The sequence below is a fragment of the Durio zibethinus genome, chromosome 25 (genome assembly GCF_047325235.1).
Source record: "Durio zibethinus cultivar Kanyao isolate XHJ-2024 chromosome 25, ASM4732523v1, whole genome shotgun sequence".
NCBI classification, from domain to species: Eukaryota; Viridiplantae; Streptophyta; class Magnoliopsida; order Malvales; family Malvaceae; genus Durio; species Durio zibethinus.
Genome location: NC_143186.1, coordinates 15,749,853 through 15,766,166, shown reverse-complemented (window position 1 = coordinate 15,766,166; position 16,314 = coordinate 15,749,853). Strand labels below are relative to the sequence as shown.

The 16,314-nt window shown below is 32.5% G+C and overlaps 2 protein-coding genes and 1 pseudogene across 3 annotated transcripts; 2 read left to right on the top strand and 1 right to left on the bottom strand.

Annotated features, from left to right (window-relative positions):
* Window positions 1–1,097: 1,097 nt before the first annotated feature.
* LOC111275823 (LEAF RUST 10 DISEASE-RESISTANCE LOCUS RECEPTOR-LIKE PROTEIN KINASE-like 2.1) lies at window positions 1,098–4,385 on the top strand. Its single transcript, XM_022861364.2, has 3 exons — window positions 1,098–2,100; window positions 2,903–2,941; window positions 3,133–4,385. Exons 1-3 carry the CDS (start codon window positions 1,350–1,352, stop codon window positions 4,215–4,217), a joined length of 1,875 nt encoding a protein of 624 aa, XP_022717099.2. The 5' UTR covers window positions 1,098–1,349; the 3' UTR covers window positions 4,218–4,385.
* A 4,155-nt stretch (window positions 4,386–8,540) lies between these two features.
* Window positions 8,541–11,385, top strand: LOC111275825 (LEAF RUST 10 DISEASE-RESISTANCE LOCUS RECEPTOR-LIKE PROTEIN KINASE-like 2.1). Its single transcript, XM_022861367.2, has 3 exons — window positions 8,541–9,466; window positions 9,903–9,941; window positions 10,136–11,385. Exons 1-3 carry the CDS (start codon window positions 8,731–8,733, stop codon window positions 11,215–11,217), a joined length of 1,857 nt encoding a protein of 618 aa, XP_022717102.2. The 5' UTR covers window positions 8,541–8,730; the 3' UTR covers window positions 11,218–11,385.
* A 144-nt stretch (window positions 11,386–11,529) lies between these two features.
* LOC111275826 (F-box protein At4g09920-like) lies at window positions 11,530–15,073 on the bottom strand (annotated as a pseudogene). Its single transcript, XR_016333686.1, has 4 exons — window positions 14,715–15,073; window positions 13,180–14,448; window positions 12,893–13,027; window positions 11,530–12,608 (listed from the first exon to the last, which is right to left on the bottom strand). The product of XR_016333686.1 is annotated as an F-box protein At4g09920-like (transcript).
* Window positions 15,074–16,314: the final 1,241 nt, after the last annotated feature.

The window sequence follows — 16,314 nt, the reverse complement described above, 5'->3', positions numbered from 1 at the left end:
TGTGCGCTCGTTTTATTTGACTTGGTCAGAAAAGAAAAAGCCATTAAGAGGCTGGAAAGCCATACCATTTTTTTTTGTTGTTGTTGTTGGAAAACCATCGCTCAACAAATTTTACACCGTGATATTGCGAGAGCGTCTCAAATACAAGAATCTGGCATGAAACAAAATTCAAATGATTCAATCAATTAATTATTTTTAAAAAATAATATTTAATAAATTTTAATTTTAATTTTGTAACTTTTTTATGTTAATATCTTCTTATATTTAGGTTTTTATTAATTATTTTGATAAAATTTTAATAAATATTGCATAAAAATAAAAATGGTATGCAACCGCATGTTAGTTTATAACAATGTTAATTATAATAATAATTTTTTTTATTTATTGTCAGCAGAGTTTTTCAACTTTATCTTGTGTAAAATTTTTTATATTTATTCATTTAATTTCTAAATTTTTTCACTTTTAATGTTTTTATTATAAAAGTTTAATTATAATTAATAGTAATAAGGTTTATTTAATATGAATTATACATATATATATATAAGAATTATAATTCCAATAGATCATTTTCATTCGATAATGATTTACATGTTTTTGAATTTTTTATTCATTATATTTTTAAATTGAAAAGATCATATTAAATTTTTATATTTATATATAATTATTATTTAAAAATAAATAAAAATTTATTTACGTGTAACACATTTTGACACTTATAATTTTTTTATTTTATCCCTAAACTGTTGTTTCTTTTATACTAAAAAAACTAATATATATAAATTGTATAAATATATGTCAAACTTTTGAACTGCCAAAAAAATACTATTTTTTATTATTTATTCTAAACTCTAACATTTTAAAATTTTTTTATTAAAATTAATTATAAACTTTAGTTGATAGAAAGCAATTCTACTTTACATTAAATTAAGCTTGCATTATATACATATATAAAATTCTTTGATTCTTTGTTTATTTTAGTTTTTTTGTTGCATAAAAAAAACTACTAATCTAAGAAGTGAAAAAAGTACTGAGAATACAGTAGTTGCAGGTGACTACGTACATACTAGTGTTTTATAAATAGAGCCAGTAGAAAGATTATACGAATGCTACGTGGGTCAATGTCATCCTTTGAACTTTGCAGTCAAATGTCTATATAGAAATGATTAATTAACGAGAGAAGCTCCAGAAATTATCCCTTCCCAACGCATTCCGCGGGGATTGATATTGATATCTGTCAAACTTTTCAGTCAAACATGTTTGTTGTCACAGAAACTGGGTAGCAGATTGGGTTATCTTCATTATTCAACGTCTGATTCCTTTCCTCTGGTTCATTGATTCGTTACTGCATCATGAGTTTCAAATTGTCCTTCCTTCTGTTGATGAATGTGTTTATTGTTATTTTCTTCTTCGCTGTAAGAAAATCCCTTGCGGCGGAGGAAGATTACTTTACATTCTGCAGCGTCCCCAGAAATTGTGGTAGGCTTAACATAAAGTTCCCATTCTTCATTCTGGAGCAGGACTCTGCATGTGGTTATCCGGGATTCAACATCTCCTGCAGAAACAACACACAACCAATTCTTAGCTTTCCTGACGGCGACTATGTCATCCATGATATCTTTTATCAGAATCAATCTTTTCGCGTGTCAAAAGACATCGCTTTTGCTAGAGATGCGGTTTGCAGCCATTCAATCTCAAACATTTCCTTTCCTGAAGACCGGTTTTATCTCCCCTCAGACCAAAGACAAATATTTTTGCTCTTCAATTGCGACTTAACCTTATTGACCCGGGAACTTTCACAGTCCAAGGTTAATTGTTCTGCTGAAAATGAAGCTAATACAACGTTGGCATTGTTCAATAACGATCCTATGCAGTATTTTGCTTCAGAAATTTGTAATAACACGGTGGTGGCGCCTGTGGCTACATCATATGAAGAAGAGGGAAGTATCGAAGATATATTGAACAGAGGATTTGTATTGAATTGGATAGCGAGCAGCTGTAGCATTTGCGAGGCAAGTGGTGGAAAGTGTGGATTTGATTACAGTACCTACCATTTCAAGTGCTTTTGCCCGGATGGACCTCACGCTTGGCGCTGTCCTCCTGGTATGCATTTTTCTCTCGCTTTCTTCTTGTTAATGCAGTCTAAACAATTAAGAGGAGAAACCTTCTTTTGTTGTCTTGGGAATTCTCTATCTTCTCTGTAGGAACAACTGCCATTTTACAGTTAATAGGATAATAAAGATCATTAGACACATGCACGCACGTATCATTAAATATAAGCATGCACTATTATCTATTTGATACAAGCACGCTTAAAAAAAGCAATCCAAGTAGGAATGAATTGGATTATTAAAATTTTAACTCAAAGCTCAAATATTATGAAATTGATAATATAAGTGAAATAAATGATAATAAGCAATAAAAGAATAGGGAAAGAAGGTCAAACACAATTGTGAACAGAGGTTCGACCATTCTCTAACAAGGTACCTATTTCCTCTCTCTTAACTTTCATGGTCAAGCTGAGTTTTGGCTTAGGTAATACAAGGATTGGATTTTTGCTGTTTGAATGCTCTAGAAATGATAGCTTAGTTTTTCCATATAAATCATGGATCTACATAATTTTGAAAAATTCAGACCCGTTAGAAATTAAGATGAAAAGGGATAGAGAAATTTGGTATGATTTTGAAATTTAAAGGACTACCTTTTTTTGTTCGTAGATAATTCAAAGTAGAGATGCGATGATGTACAAATTTTGGTGTATTTCAATTTCTCAGAAAAAATACACTCTTTGACTCTCCATTAGTCTCCAATCAGTCCTGAATCCTGATAGAAACTAGCCCACTTTGTCCCTTTTTTTCTATTGTAATCAGATTATACATTTGCATTTTCGTTTCTCATGTTGCAGGAAATGATTCTACTGGTTTTGTTATTAAAGTTGCAACAGGTAATTTACTTAGTCATCAAGCTGATTTGCCTTTTTTTTTTCTTCGGTAATCAGATTATACATTTCACTTATGATTTGGAGGAAAAGTCATTTAAAAAAACCTCTGTTTCTTGAAAATATAGATTGAAATATTGTGCACATGAGCATTTGGCTCAATGTTATCTTTAAATAAAGCCTATCTTTGAATGCAGCTTCTTCAGTTGCTGGAGCAGCAGTGTTAATTCTTCTTGTCGTCTGCTTGATCAAAAGATTCTCATTCAAGGATGGAACGGAAGGAGATAAGAAAATTGAAGCCTTCCTAAAGGGCCATGAATTCCAAACACCAAAAAGGTATAGATATTCAGATATCAAGACTATGACGAACTCATTCCGGGATAAATTAGGTAAAGGAGGCTTTGGGGATGTTTACAGAGGCAAGCTGCCAGATGGACGACAAGTTGCAGTGAAGATTTTGAATAAAGCAAAAGGCAATGGGGAAGAATTTATGAATGAGGTAGCAAGCGTTAGCAGAACTTCCCATGTCAACGTGGTCAGTCTTTTGGGCTTCTGTTTTGAAGGTCGCCGGAGGGCTCTCATCTATGAGTTCATGAAAAATGGATCACTCGACAAGTTCATATTTCAAGAGAAGGAACAACGTCAATTAAAGTGGGAAACATTGTACCAAATTGCAGTTGGCATAGCTAGAGGGTTAGAATATTTGCACCGTGGCTGTAACATGCGCATTCTGCATTTTGACATCAAGCCTCACAACATTCTCCTAGATGATGAGTTCCGTCCAAAGATATCTGATTTTGGTCTTGCAAGATTGTGTCCCGAAAAAGAAAGTGCCATATCCATGACAGGTGCGAGAGGAACTGCCGGATATATTGCTCCTGAAGTATATTCAAGGAATTTTGGAAGAGTGTCTCACAAATCCGATGTCTATAGTTATGGAATGATGATTTTGGAGATGGTTGGGGGTAGACAAAATATTCATGTGGAAGTTGATCATACAAGTGAAATATATTTTCCATATTGGATTTATAGTCGTATAGAGTTGGATGAAGATTTAGGATTACAGGGTATTATGGATGAAGATGATCGAGAAAGAGTAAGAAAGATGATAATTGTGAGCTTGTGGTGCATACAAACTGACCCATCAAATCGCCCACCGATGAGTAGAGTGGTAGAAATGATGGAAGGGAACATTGATTCCCTCAGCATCCCACCCAAGCCTTTCTCATCGTCACCTCCAAGATCTCCACCTGCAAATCCTGAAGTACAACCGGTATCCTGACATTGTTCTTCCATTCAAGTATTGGAAAGGGAAGATCCAAGTGCTAAGACATGAAGGACTGTGAATGATGTCGCATATTCTTATGTTTCATTTCTGTAGAATTCTACAGAAAAATGCACCACATAGAATAATTCTATGGAAAAATGAATTACATATAAATTTTATTGATTGTAGAATATAAAAGTACTTACTCCAATATTCATACCAGAAAAAAGAGAAGACCTCAAATACCGTCATTGAAACTCCTGATGAAATAATATACTAGTACTCTGAAATCACCAGCCACCCAAAATCATAAAGACAACAAATCCGCAGAATGGCCGATGAAGATTGCAACGGGGGATAAGAATGCATGGAGTAATTTACTCCTATTCTAAAGATTATACTCCACAGGTTTTCGTTCTAAAAAAATATCAGGCATTATTCTATTGATGAATATTTGTTGTCATAACAGCTTGGCATCAGCTAATTGACCAACTTTCCAATAACCACGAATTAGAATTGAAAATGAAACTACGGAAAGCAATAAATGTCTATCTACAGTACAATGGAATTCATGTCATGCTTCCAACAGTAATTTTGTCTGCCAAAGCTATCAATGAGGACGCTATAACTGAAAACATTTAATCGCTATAACACATACAATGTTAAATTAATCCACAAACAAAAATTGGCTAAAAAGCGCAACTGCAGCAAAATGGAGCCTAAATGTTTTCATTTATAGATGGAAGAGACTTCTGTGTTGTGTAAATTTATGGATTAAGTATCAAGTAATGTTATAAGACCATGAAGAGATTGTCATCATTAGGATTCATTCTTCTTCTTTTATTAAGGCATTGTATCTTTGACATTCTTTCTAAGAAAACATCCATTAATGCAGTGTCCTGTAAGGGGTGTGGATAGAATCAGTTACTTGCCGAAGGAACTTCATGTCAAATCCTCTCTTTCCTTCCGATTAAAAATGCCGTCCGAACAAGCATTTTATCCCCAAATTGGAGGTTTTCGTGGGCTTCTGTCTCTATTCTTGACTTTGATGTTCGATACTAACAAAGGTGGTGTCTATGGAGTTGGAGGTCATAATTATGTGGATAGAGTACTGATGAGGACATGTAAATCTTCTATGCATAAATTTCGTCTTCATTGCAGTAGGCGCTATAGGTTTCATCTCGATTCATGGACTTGTAATGCATTAGAACGTAAAGTTCAAGAACTTCATCTGTCCATTGACAGGTTAAAAGACTATTTCCTTTCAGTTTCTTTTTTGCCTAGTGAAAATTTGGTGGTTTTGAAGCTGGGAAGAAATTTATTTTTAAATATTTTCTGGATCATACTGTTTTCCAAGTCTGAAGATCATTCATCTTGACGCAATTGAATTCTGAAGGAGTTCTTCAAGTACAAAGCTTTTTTCTAGCTGCCCTGTACTTGAAGAGTTGACCATGAAAGGATGCAAATTAAACGGAATACAGAATCTTCATGTTTCATCCTCTTCGTTGAAGTCCTCGACGATATAGATTGCTTGTCATACGATCGATATGATGATTATTATCATGATTTGAGTGATGAAAGTATGCTGACACTAGAATTCTCTTGTCAGATAAAAAATTCATGTTGTTTTGAGTAACCAGAAGAAGAAACCAAATATAGCTAGATTTCAAGTTAAGATACTTAGGTGTATTTCTAGTGCAAAGTTTCTTAGTTTATGTGAACCAAATGTGAAGGTCAGCTTCTTCTTCTTCTTGTTTTCTTTTTCCTTTCAATATCCTATCATGATTCTTTCATTCTTTCTCTCTCTCCCTCGCGCATAAATCCAACAAAGTTATTTCATTCAAGTGAATGAATAACGCATTCTGATTTTTGGATATATGTGGAGCTGAAATAGGCTTCAAGTCTGTTTAACTTAAAGGTGCCTAACATGGGGGAGTTTCTTGTGCTAGATGAGTTGCTTTGGCATTCTATTAAGTTTTTTTCAGCAATCGTTCCCGTATTTCTTCCGTATAGTATTATTAATTCTTTGTTTGGTATGTAGATTTCTCCTCTGTAAAAGCTGAACGTATCTCATGTTTAATAGTTTGACTGAATTGAGGCTGAGATGTAATGAAGGCTGTGGTTCATTGCTGCTGAAGTTGCTTGAGAATTCACCTAATTTGGAAGTGCTTGTCCTTGGGTAGGTGAGTTAGTTTTATCATTATAACTTTTTTTTTATATACTTGATGTTATCAGGATTTAAATCTCCATTATTGAAATTAAAAGTTCATCGTTCTATCAACAAATCATGTGATTGCTGGCTTTATAATTATAATTTCAATTCACTAATAATGTGTCCAAATTAATGTTGAATGTCATTTTTCTGACTTCTGTTCCTGACTTTTCAGGAAAATGGACGGCTTAACCAGAGGGAGCTTGATAAACTTGTGTGGAAGCCACCACCAATTGCGCCCAAATGCTTGTTGCACCAACTCAAGACAGTTAGAATTTGGGGGTTCAATGGACAGGAAAATGCAGTGAAATTCGATACCTATTTGCAGGAGAATGGCAATGTTTCTGTGGAACTTGGGCCATAGTGCTATGTCTGACATTGAACGATGATCGTTAGTGAGCTGCTTATCGAACTTTCGTAATCATATGGTAGTGAAATGTCCTATGAACTACCAAATTTTCTTTTCTATGTTCCTTGCATCAGATTTGTTCCTGTTTTTTAGTAGGAGTTGATTTATGTTTTCTGAGATACTGTTTATATTTTGAAGTCCTCATCCTAAATTCCTAATATATTTTATTTCATGTTATAAATAATTCTGTAGACACATGCGTATACTCACTTACAGTATACTTTCACTTGCTATATTTATTTATTTTATATTTAACATGCATAAAAAATAAATTTTATCATATTATGTCATAATTTATTTGAACTTATCAAATATAAAATATATTTTTTAATTTTTGTCAAATTCATAAAATCATCAAAGAGGAATTATAATATATGATTGACCAGCCAACAATAATAATAATAAAAAAAAAAGATAATTAACAAGGTATATGATAAAAACAATCCTGTCCTCTGAAAGGGATAACAACTGTCACATTTATAAGATGTTTGATTTCAGCTTAATTCATGGATTAAAATTGCATTAAAACGCAAAGTTGAAGAGCTTTACCTTTGCGTTGACAGGTGTAATAGACTACAGTGTTTCATTTGCTCATTTTGCTAGTCAAAATTCGGTGGTTTTGAAACTGGCAAGAAATCTCGAACTAAATATTTATGGAATATAGATCTCGTCTATAACCTTTAATATAAATCACATCTTCTAATTATTATATTATAATTAATTAATTATAATTTAAAATTATATAAAGTTCATCAAAAATTTATATGAAGTAATGGTTTTTATATAAATTTTTTATTTTGATTGAATAATTTTAAGATTATAATAAAAAATTATTAAATAAAATGAACCCAACAAGCTTTTAATTTTTAATTGAACAAAATTTTAATTTAGATCTAAATGAATTTTTATATTTAAATTTATACAGTTATACTCAAATAAACTTTTAATATAAATTGAAATTTAATTTGAAATAAAAATTTATTTAAAAATAAATCAAAAAATAATAATTTATTTAAGTATAATAAAAATATAAAAATTTGCTTAAGAAAAATAAGATAGTTCATAAGCTTTTTTTTTTAGTATTTTAACTAATAAAAAATAATTAAATTTGATCTATAAATAGATGTAAGAATTTTTTTTGAAATAATAAATTGATATGAGAATTAAATTTGAAGAAACGACGACGTAAGTTGTACCCATTTTCTCATTCAAGAGTTAGCTTCCTTTCAAAAGCGTGTTCATTTTCTTGACTTTGTAAACAACGCGTGCGTTGCCATTTAGAAGTTGGTGTTGAAAAACCATACCTTCTGTGTAAAATTTTTTATATTTGTTCATTTAATTTCTAAATTTTTCACTTTGAATTTTTTTATTATAAATTTTCAATTATAATTAATAGAAATAAGATTTATTTAAGATATATTATATATATTCTAAATTCTGAAATTTAAAATTTTTTTTATTAAAATCAATTATAAACTTTAGTTGATACAAAGCAATTCCAACTTACATTAAATTAAGCTTGCATATATATATATATATAATTCTTTGATTCTTTGTTTATTATAGTGTTTTTTTACATAAAAAAAATAAACTACTAATTAAATTACTAAGAAAACTTTGGTGAAAAAAAGTACTGAGAATACAGTAGTTGCAGGTGACTACGTGGGTCAAAGTCATCCTTTGAACTTTGCAATTAAATGTCTATATCAGATGGAAATGATGGTACTGATTACTTTAATGAGAGAAACTTTTAGAAATTATCCCTTCCCAACCGATTCCGCCGGGGTTGATATTGATTTTCATCATTCAGAGATGTTTGTTGTCACAGAAGCTGGGTAGCAGATTGGGTTATTTTAGTTATTCAACGTCTGATTCCTTCCTCTGGTTCATCGATTCCTAACTGCATCATGAGTTTCAAATTGTCCTTCCTTCTGGTGATGAATGTATATATTGTTATTTTCTTCTTCGCGGTAAGAAAATCACTTGCAATCTGCAACGTCACCAGAAATTGTGGTAAGCTCAACATAGAGTTCCCATTCTTCATCCAGGAGCAGCAGGAAGCTAGATGTGGTTATCCTGGATTCAACATCTCCTGCAGAAACAACACAAACCCAATTTTTAGCATGCCTGATGGCGATTATATCATCCATGATATCTTTTATCACAACCAATCTTTTCGCGTGTCAAAAGTTACTCCTGACGTCGATGAAATTTGCAGCCAATCAATCCGAAACATATCCATTCCTGGTGACTGGCTTTATCTCCCCCAAGGCCAAGGAGAAATGGTTTTGCTCTCCAATTGTAACTCAACCTTGCAAACGAATTTGACCTGGGATCTTGGACAGTTTAAGGTTATTTGTCCTGCTGAATATAGAACTAAAATAACGTTGGAAATGTTCAGTGACAACCCTATGCTGGATTATGCTTCAAAATATTGTAATAAATCGGTGGTGGTGCCTGTGGCTTTTTATGATGGAACAGATCCGGGTATTAACGATGCGCGAGGCAGGGGGTTTGTTTTGAATTGGATAGCGAGCGACTGTAGCATTTGCGAGGCCAATGGTGGCAAGTGTGGAATTGATAATAGTACCCGCCGTTTCAAGTGCTTTTGCCCGGATAGGCCGCACTGTACTCCAAGACCTGGTATGCTCTTTTCAAGATCTAAAAAAAAAAAAAAATCAAATCAAATCTCAATACACGACCTAATAGCGTATAACTATGAGAAAACTTGACATATATCACCTTGGTTTTTCCTTGGAGGATATATAAATCATGGATCTACTTATGTTGAAAAGTTCAGACCCGTCAGAAATTAAGATGAAAAGGGATAGAGAAATTTGGTATGATTTTGAAATATAAAAGATTTGCTTTTTTTTTTTGTTCATAGATAATTCAAAGTACAGATGCGATGATGAACAAATTTTGGTATATTTCAATTTCTCAAAAAAATACACTCTTTGACTCTCCATTTGTCTCCAATCAGTCTTGAATCCTGATAGAAACTAGCCCACTTTTGTCTTTTTTTTTTCTTCTTCGGTGATCAGATTATTCATTTGCATTTTCATTTCTCATGTTGCAGGAAATGATTCTACTGGTTTTGTTATAAAAGTTGCAACAGGTAATGTACATAGTCATCAAGCTGATTTGCCTTTTTTTTCTTCAGTAATCAGATTACACATTTCACTCTTATGATTTGGAGGGAAAGTCACTTAAAAAAAGCCTCTGTTTCTTGAAAATATAAAGATTGAAATGTTGTGCACATGAGCATTTGACTCAATGTTATGTTTAAATAAAGCCTCTCTTTGAATGCAGCTTCTTCAGTTGCTGGAGCAGTAGTGGTAATTATTCTTGTCTGCTTGATCAAAATATTGTCATCCAAGGATGGAAGGGAAGGAGATAAGAAAATTGAAGCCTTCCTAAAGGGCCATGAATTCCATACACCAAAAAGGTATAGATATTCAGATATCAAGACCATGACAAACTCATTCCGGGATAAATTAGGTAAAGGAGGCTATGGGGATGTTTACAGAGGCAAGCTGCCCGATGGACGACAAGTTGCAGTAAAGATTTTGAATAAATCGAAAGGCAATGGGGAAGAATTTATGAATGAGGTAGCAAGCATTAGCAGAACTTCCCATGTCAACGTGGTCACCCTTTTGGGCTTCTGTTTTGAGGGTCGCCGGAGGGCTCTCATCTATGAGTTCATGAAAAATGGATCACTCGACAAGTTCATATTTCAAGAGAAGGAACAACGTCAATTAAAGTGGGAAACTTTGTACCAAATTGCAGTTGGCATAGCTAGAGGGTTAGAATATTTGCATCGTGGCTGTAACACGCGCATTCTGCATTTTGACATCAAGCCTCACAACATTCTCCTAGATGACGAGTTCCGTCCAAAGATATCTGATTTTGGTCTTGCAAGATTGTGTCCCGAAAAAGAAAGTGCCATATCCATGACAGGTGCAAGAGGAACTGCCGGATACATTGCTCCTGAAGTTTATTCAAGGAACTTTGGAAGAGTATCTCACAAATCCGATGCCTATAGTTATGGAATGATGATTTTAGAGATGGTTGGGGGTAGACAAAATATTAATGTGGAAGTTGATCATACAAGTGAAATATATTTTCCACATTGGATTTATAGTCGTATAGAGTTGGATGAAGATTTAGAATTACAGGGTATTATAGATGAAGCTGATCGAGAAAGAGTAAGAAAGATGATAATTGTGAGCTTGTGGTGCATACAAACTGACCCATCAAATCGCCCACCAATGAGTAGAGTGGTAGAAATGATGGAAGGGAACATTGATTCCCTCAGCATCCCACCCAAGCCTTTCTCATCGTCACCTCCAAGATCTCCATCTGCAAATCCTGAAGTACAACCGGTATCCTAACATTGTTTTTCCATTCAATTATTGGAAAGGGAATATCCAAGTGTTAAGACATGGAGGACTGTGAATGATGTCGCATATTCTTATGTTTCATTTCTGTAGAATTCTATAGAAAAATGCACTAAATAGAATAATTCTATAGAAAAATGAATTACACAAATTTTATTGATAGTAGAATCTAGAAACACTACCTCGAACATTCATACCAGAAAAAGTAGACATCACCTGATGAAATAATATACTAGTACTCTGAAATCACCAGCCACCCAAAATGATAAAGGAAACAGATCAGCAGAACGGCTCATGATAATTGCAGCAGGGGATAAGAATGCATGGAGTAATTTACTCCTATTCTAAAGATTATACTCCAGAAGTGTTTGTTCTAACAAAATATCAGGCTTTATTCCATTCATGAACAGTTCTCATCATAACAGCTTAGCCTCAGCTAATCGACCAACATTGCAATAACTCTATGTAACACAATAAATGTCTATCTAGAGTACAATGGAATTCATGTGATGCTTCCAACATTAATCCTTGTTTGCAAAAGCTATCAATGAGGATGCTGTAACTGACAATATTTGTATGCTATAATATATACAGTCTTAACTCAAATTAATCCACAAACAAAAATTGGCTAAAATGCACAATAATTTCCTTAACTTTTGTTAAGAAAAAAACCACCTAATTTATTTTCTCTAATTACATGCTTTGGATGCATCATGGGCAGTGGGCCGGATAAAAATCCTGTGTTCAATAAACCTTGGGAGAGGAAAAGCAAAATAATGAGCCAAATAAACCTGATGAATCATAAAGAGCACATACATATATAAATGCTTAAATGAGAGCATGAAATGGGTCAAATTTATTCAAAAGAAAAGGAACCTTTCTTGCTTGGTGTACATAATGCAGGTTTTTTCATTGATATCAAGTGCAGCTCCATGTGATCAGTAGCGTTATTGATACAAAATCTTTAACATTATTTTCACAATTTTTTTCAAGCAACATGATTTTTACTTATATTAACTGAGATTAAGATAATTAACCTTATAAACAACATTTATTTGAATTATATCTCAAAATTAAAGAAGGGAAAATCAATAGGACTTACTATTATCTTCAAGAAGAATCTCTCACTTGAATGTAAGTTGACATGTCTCAGAACGTCTTGGAAACTTTGATAACTTCTGGAGCAAGGCAAACTTTGACTCGAAAGACATATCAAAGCTACTACATATTTGGATCAACTCCAAAGCTCTAGCATTCATTAATATATACTCCACCATTTTTAGCTCATGCTCACATCCTTCAAATCCTCTGCAGAGAACTTTTCTTAGGTGTGGGGATAAACATTTGGGAAAACACTCTTGCTTATTCCTCATGATTATTGGATTCTGTGGCCATGCAAAAATTTTCCAGTTAGCCCAGATAGCATGATTCATAATTAATAGGACATCAGCAATTAGAAAAACAATGAAAGCCTTTAACATTGCAGTTGGATTACAAAAAACTAGGACTATTTCTTTTATTATTTGGGAAAGAGGAGATTCGAACCCTGATGTTTGCGCGGGACTGTTATACACCAACAATTGAGTCAAATGATTGAATACCAAAAGCTATGATTTAAACAACAATGATTATATTCCGTAACGGATTAAAAGTTTTTAATTGAACTAACCTCAAGGACAAGGACTTCTAAATTAGGAGAATTGTCAAGAAAGTGTGGTATCACATCCCAGTCTTCAAAACCAGAATGTAGCTCTAGTTGAGTCAGATTAAGAAACAAAGGAAAGGAGGCATTCTCAAGTGATGCCTATAAGAGGAGAAAAATAAGAGAATCATAGTCACCATAGACATATTAATACCAGAAATAAACATAATAACCATGGTAAATATAATCAGCAAAATAGCATATACAAAAAGAGATGAAAATCAAGCTTTGATACAGATTGTGCACATTCTTACCCTGGAGTTGCCACAACGGGTCCATTTCAAGAAAAGAAACTTAGCATTGCAGAGGGCTTTGGCAAGTTGGAACAGGCCAGTTCCATGAAAAGAAATATTTGCTTTGATTAAGCTAACAAAGACACTTTCCAAGTGCACCAAACTCTCCAAATCTATAATTTCAAGGTACTCAAGATTCGGGGCATTTATCGTAAGCTCATAATGGTAACTGTGACTAAAATATTCTAACAAGTTTTTTGGTTCTAAAAGCTCACTTATGTTCAAAGTCTTCAATCTAGGTACGGAAATAATGAAATTTCTCACATTATCTCTGAAAGATCTGTTTACAAGCAATTCCTCCAAAACAGTACAACCCTGAAGAAGCCTCGAAACAGAATCATTATTCGCGTATTCAACAAAATCAAGATGCAAAACCTTTAGACTTGGAAACAAACTGACATGCTATTAGGAACATCGATAAGAATTCCTTTACTCAGTTTCAGAACCTTTAAATTCTTGGTCGTGAAAACACAGCTTGGGAGTTTCAAGAAATGGGATTTTTGTGTAGCTGAAACTGAGATATCCACTTCTTGGACGATGTCTTTGCGAATTGCACCATCAATCCATGCGTTAAGACACGAAGGACCGTGAATGATGTCGCAATTGAGACGAAACTTGTCTAGAGAAACCGCCCTGTTGAGGATCAAAGCTCTGTAAACGAAGTGCATGAAGTCTATTCTCTGTTTTTCATTGGTTTCGCAACTTGGTGAGTCCTCAAAATCAAGAACGCGAACCCAAGTCCAAAGTGAATGCCATCGTTTCGAAAGAACGGATGTGGCCACAGCCTCTTTCGTGGGAAGAAAAGATAATACGTGGTGAAGAATAGCATCAGGCAAATGGTTAATGTTTTGGCAAATCGGGTTTCCCGATGATTTTAAGGAATTTGACATTGTTAAAGAAGACGTTCAAGGAACTATAGGGACGGGATTAGGTGAGCTTAAACTTTTTGTTTGATTATGTGAGTTAGTCATCAAGAGCAATGGTAGAAAACGGATGAAGAAACAAAGAAGTCTTTTTGAAAGTTAGGTTGGGATTGGATTCGTATGTGACAGTGGTTTAGTGAAGTGTTTAGTTGAAGTTTTTGTTCATGGAAGATGCAGAGAAAGTCTTTGAGGAATTGCCAGTGAGAGTTAATGAATGATTGAGACTTTTATCGTGGGATGCTTTGGTGCTGGAATTCAGGCTGATTTTGCCCACGGGACAGATGATTCGTAGAATCACAGTCTACCCCTGAAACCAGAATTACATATACTTTTAAAAGAACTCTCAAGAAGCAAACTGTAAAAATCCTATTTTCACAAACAAACGCAAGAAAAAAAGTTAAAACAAAAAGCTTTCATTAATCTCAAAGAAACAAGAAGACCCTTTTCCCGATAAATGAAAATAAAGGTGAATTTGCTATCAAAACCCAGAAAAAAAAAATCTCATAAACAGACAGCCAAAGATAGTGAAGAAGCAAAGAAGAAGTTCAGTTTTGAGAAAGAAAGAAAGCTTACAGCAGCAGATTGAAGCAGAAGCTGACATTAAGCTGACATTTTTTAGAGTGACATCAGTTTCATTAACAAAGAGGAAGAAAACAGGCTTTGTTTTGTAATTTTTTTGTTGTCAATTCTCGCTCTTTCAACAGAAACAGAGATTCAATGTAGAAAAAGTTGCAAAAGCCTTCGTAATATTAATCTGTAAAAGGCAATAAAAGCAGTTGTATAGATAAACACAGGGAATCAATACTTTAAAAAAATAATTGGAGTGATAATTTGGGATAGAGAATTTTATTTGAGAAGCAAAGCGTTTGTTTTTTTTTTTTTATCACATGAATGTTTTATTTTTTTATTAATTTTGTTGGGTTGTTCCGTTCATGTGTAAATAAAAAGTACTCACATATATGCTTGTAGAGCTTACATCCGTAGTTTCACAATTTTTCAAAAAAAAATTGTTGAAAAGGCAAAAATTAAAAAGAAAAAAAGAAGGCTAAAATAGAAGCTTTTGGAGTGTCTTGAAGGTTAAGGCTCCAAATTCACGATTTTGTTAAAAAAAAAAAAAAAAGAGACTTAAAAAAAAAAAAAGAAAAGAAAAAAGATCAAGAAAGAAAAAGGGGAAGAGAATGAAAAAGTTGTTATAAACATAAAGTAACTAAAAGTAAACGATTCTGGAGTGTTTATACTTAGAGACGTTCATAGATAAAATTAAATTATATTCATATTTGATATTAACAATTCATATATTTATTCAGATTTAATTTGATTTAAAATTTTAGGTCTTAAAATTTTTTAAAATTTAATTTAAATTAAAAAATAAATCTTAAATATACCCATTAAACTTAAATTATATAATAAAAAATTAAAAAATATTATTAAATTAATGTTAATAGGATTATATTTAATTCACATATATATAAAAAATAAAAATAAAAATTTTATAAAAATTAAAAATTAAGTTTTATAACATATATATAATTTTATTTTTATTTTTTATATATGTGAATTAATTTTTATATATTTGAATTAATTTTTATATATTTCACATATATATATAAATAAAAATTTTATATATTTGTGAATTCGAGTCAAATTAAATGAAGCTTGAGTTTTTAATTTTTTGTTTAAGAATCGATTAAAAATTTAAATAAATTTAAAAATTGTATCTAAGCCCGTTTAATAAATTTTAATTTTTTGTTCAAACTTTCTTAAAATTTAGATAGACAGGTAGGTAGGTTTAGGAAGGTAATCCAACCTTTAAACAAGTTTACTTATATTTTATCACTTTTACAATTTTGAATGTTTAAGAAAAGAGACAAAGGGGAAATGAAGAGGAGAAAGAGAAACAAATAGAGAAACTTTATGATTATGAAAAAATGAAAATGGGATAAGGAGAGAAAGAAAAAAGAAAATGAGAAAGAAAGTGATTGGAGGATGGGTATAAAAAAACCTTACATAAAAGTGTAAGAAAAAGATAAGTGTTGATCGTTCATCAATCTGCTCTAAGAGGAAGATAGTGGTGTTGATCTTGTGTATATTTATAAAATATTTAATGTTGCCTTGATATTATTCCTTTTGATTTTTCTCAAAATTTATAAGAGTTTTTTGCATGAACTTTTTA

Coding starts and splice junctions, on each gene's coding strand:
- LOC111275823 (XM_022861364.2), top strand. CDS start 1,350: ATGAGTTTCAAATTGTCCTTCCTTCTGTTGATGAATGTGTTTATTGTT. Junction 2,101..2,902: donor CGCTTGGCGCTGTCCTCCTG/GTATGCATTTTT, acceptor CTCATGTTGCAG/GAAATGATTCTACTGGTTTT. Junction 2,942..3,132: donor TGTTATTAAAGTTGCAACAG/GTAATTTACTTA, acceptor CTTTGAATGCAG/CTTCTTCAGTTGCTGGAGCA.
- LOC111275825 (XM_022861367.2), top strand. CDS start 8,731: ATGAGTTTCAAATTGTCCTTCCTTCTGGTGATGAATGTATATATTGTT. Junction 9,467..9,902: donor GCACTGTACTCCAAGACCTG/GTATGCTCTTTT, acceptor CTCATGTTGCAG/GAAATGATTCTACTGGTTTT. Junction 9,942..10,135: donor TGTTATAAAAGTTGCAACAG/GTAATGTACATA, acceptor CTTTGAATGCAG/CTTCTTCAGTTGCTGGAGCA.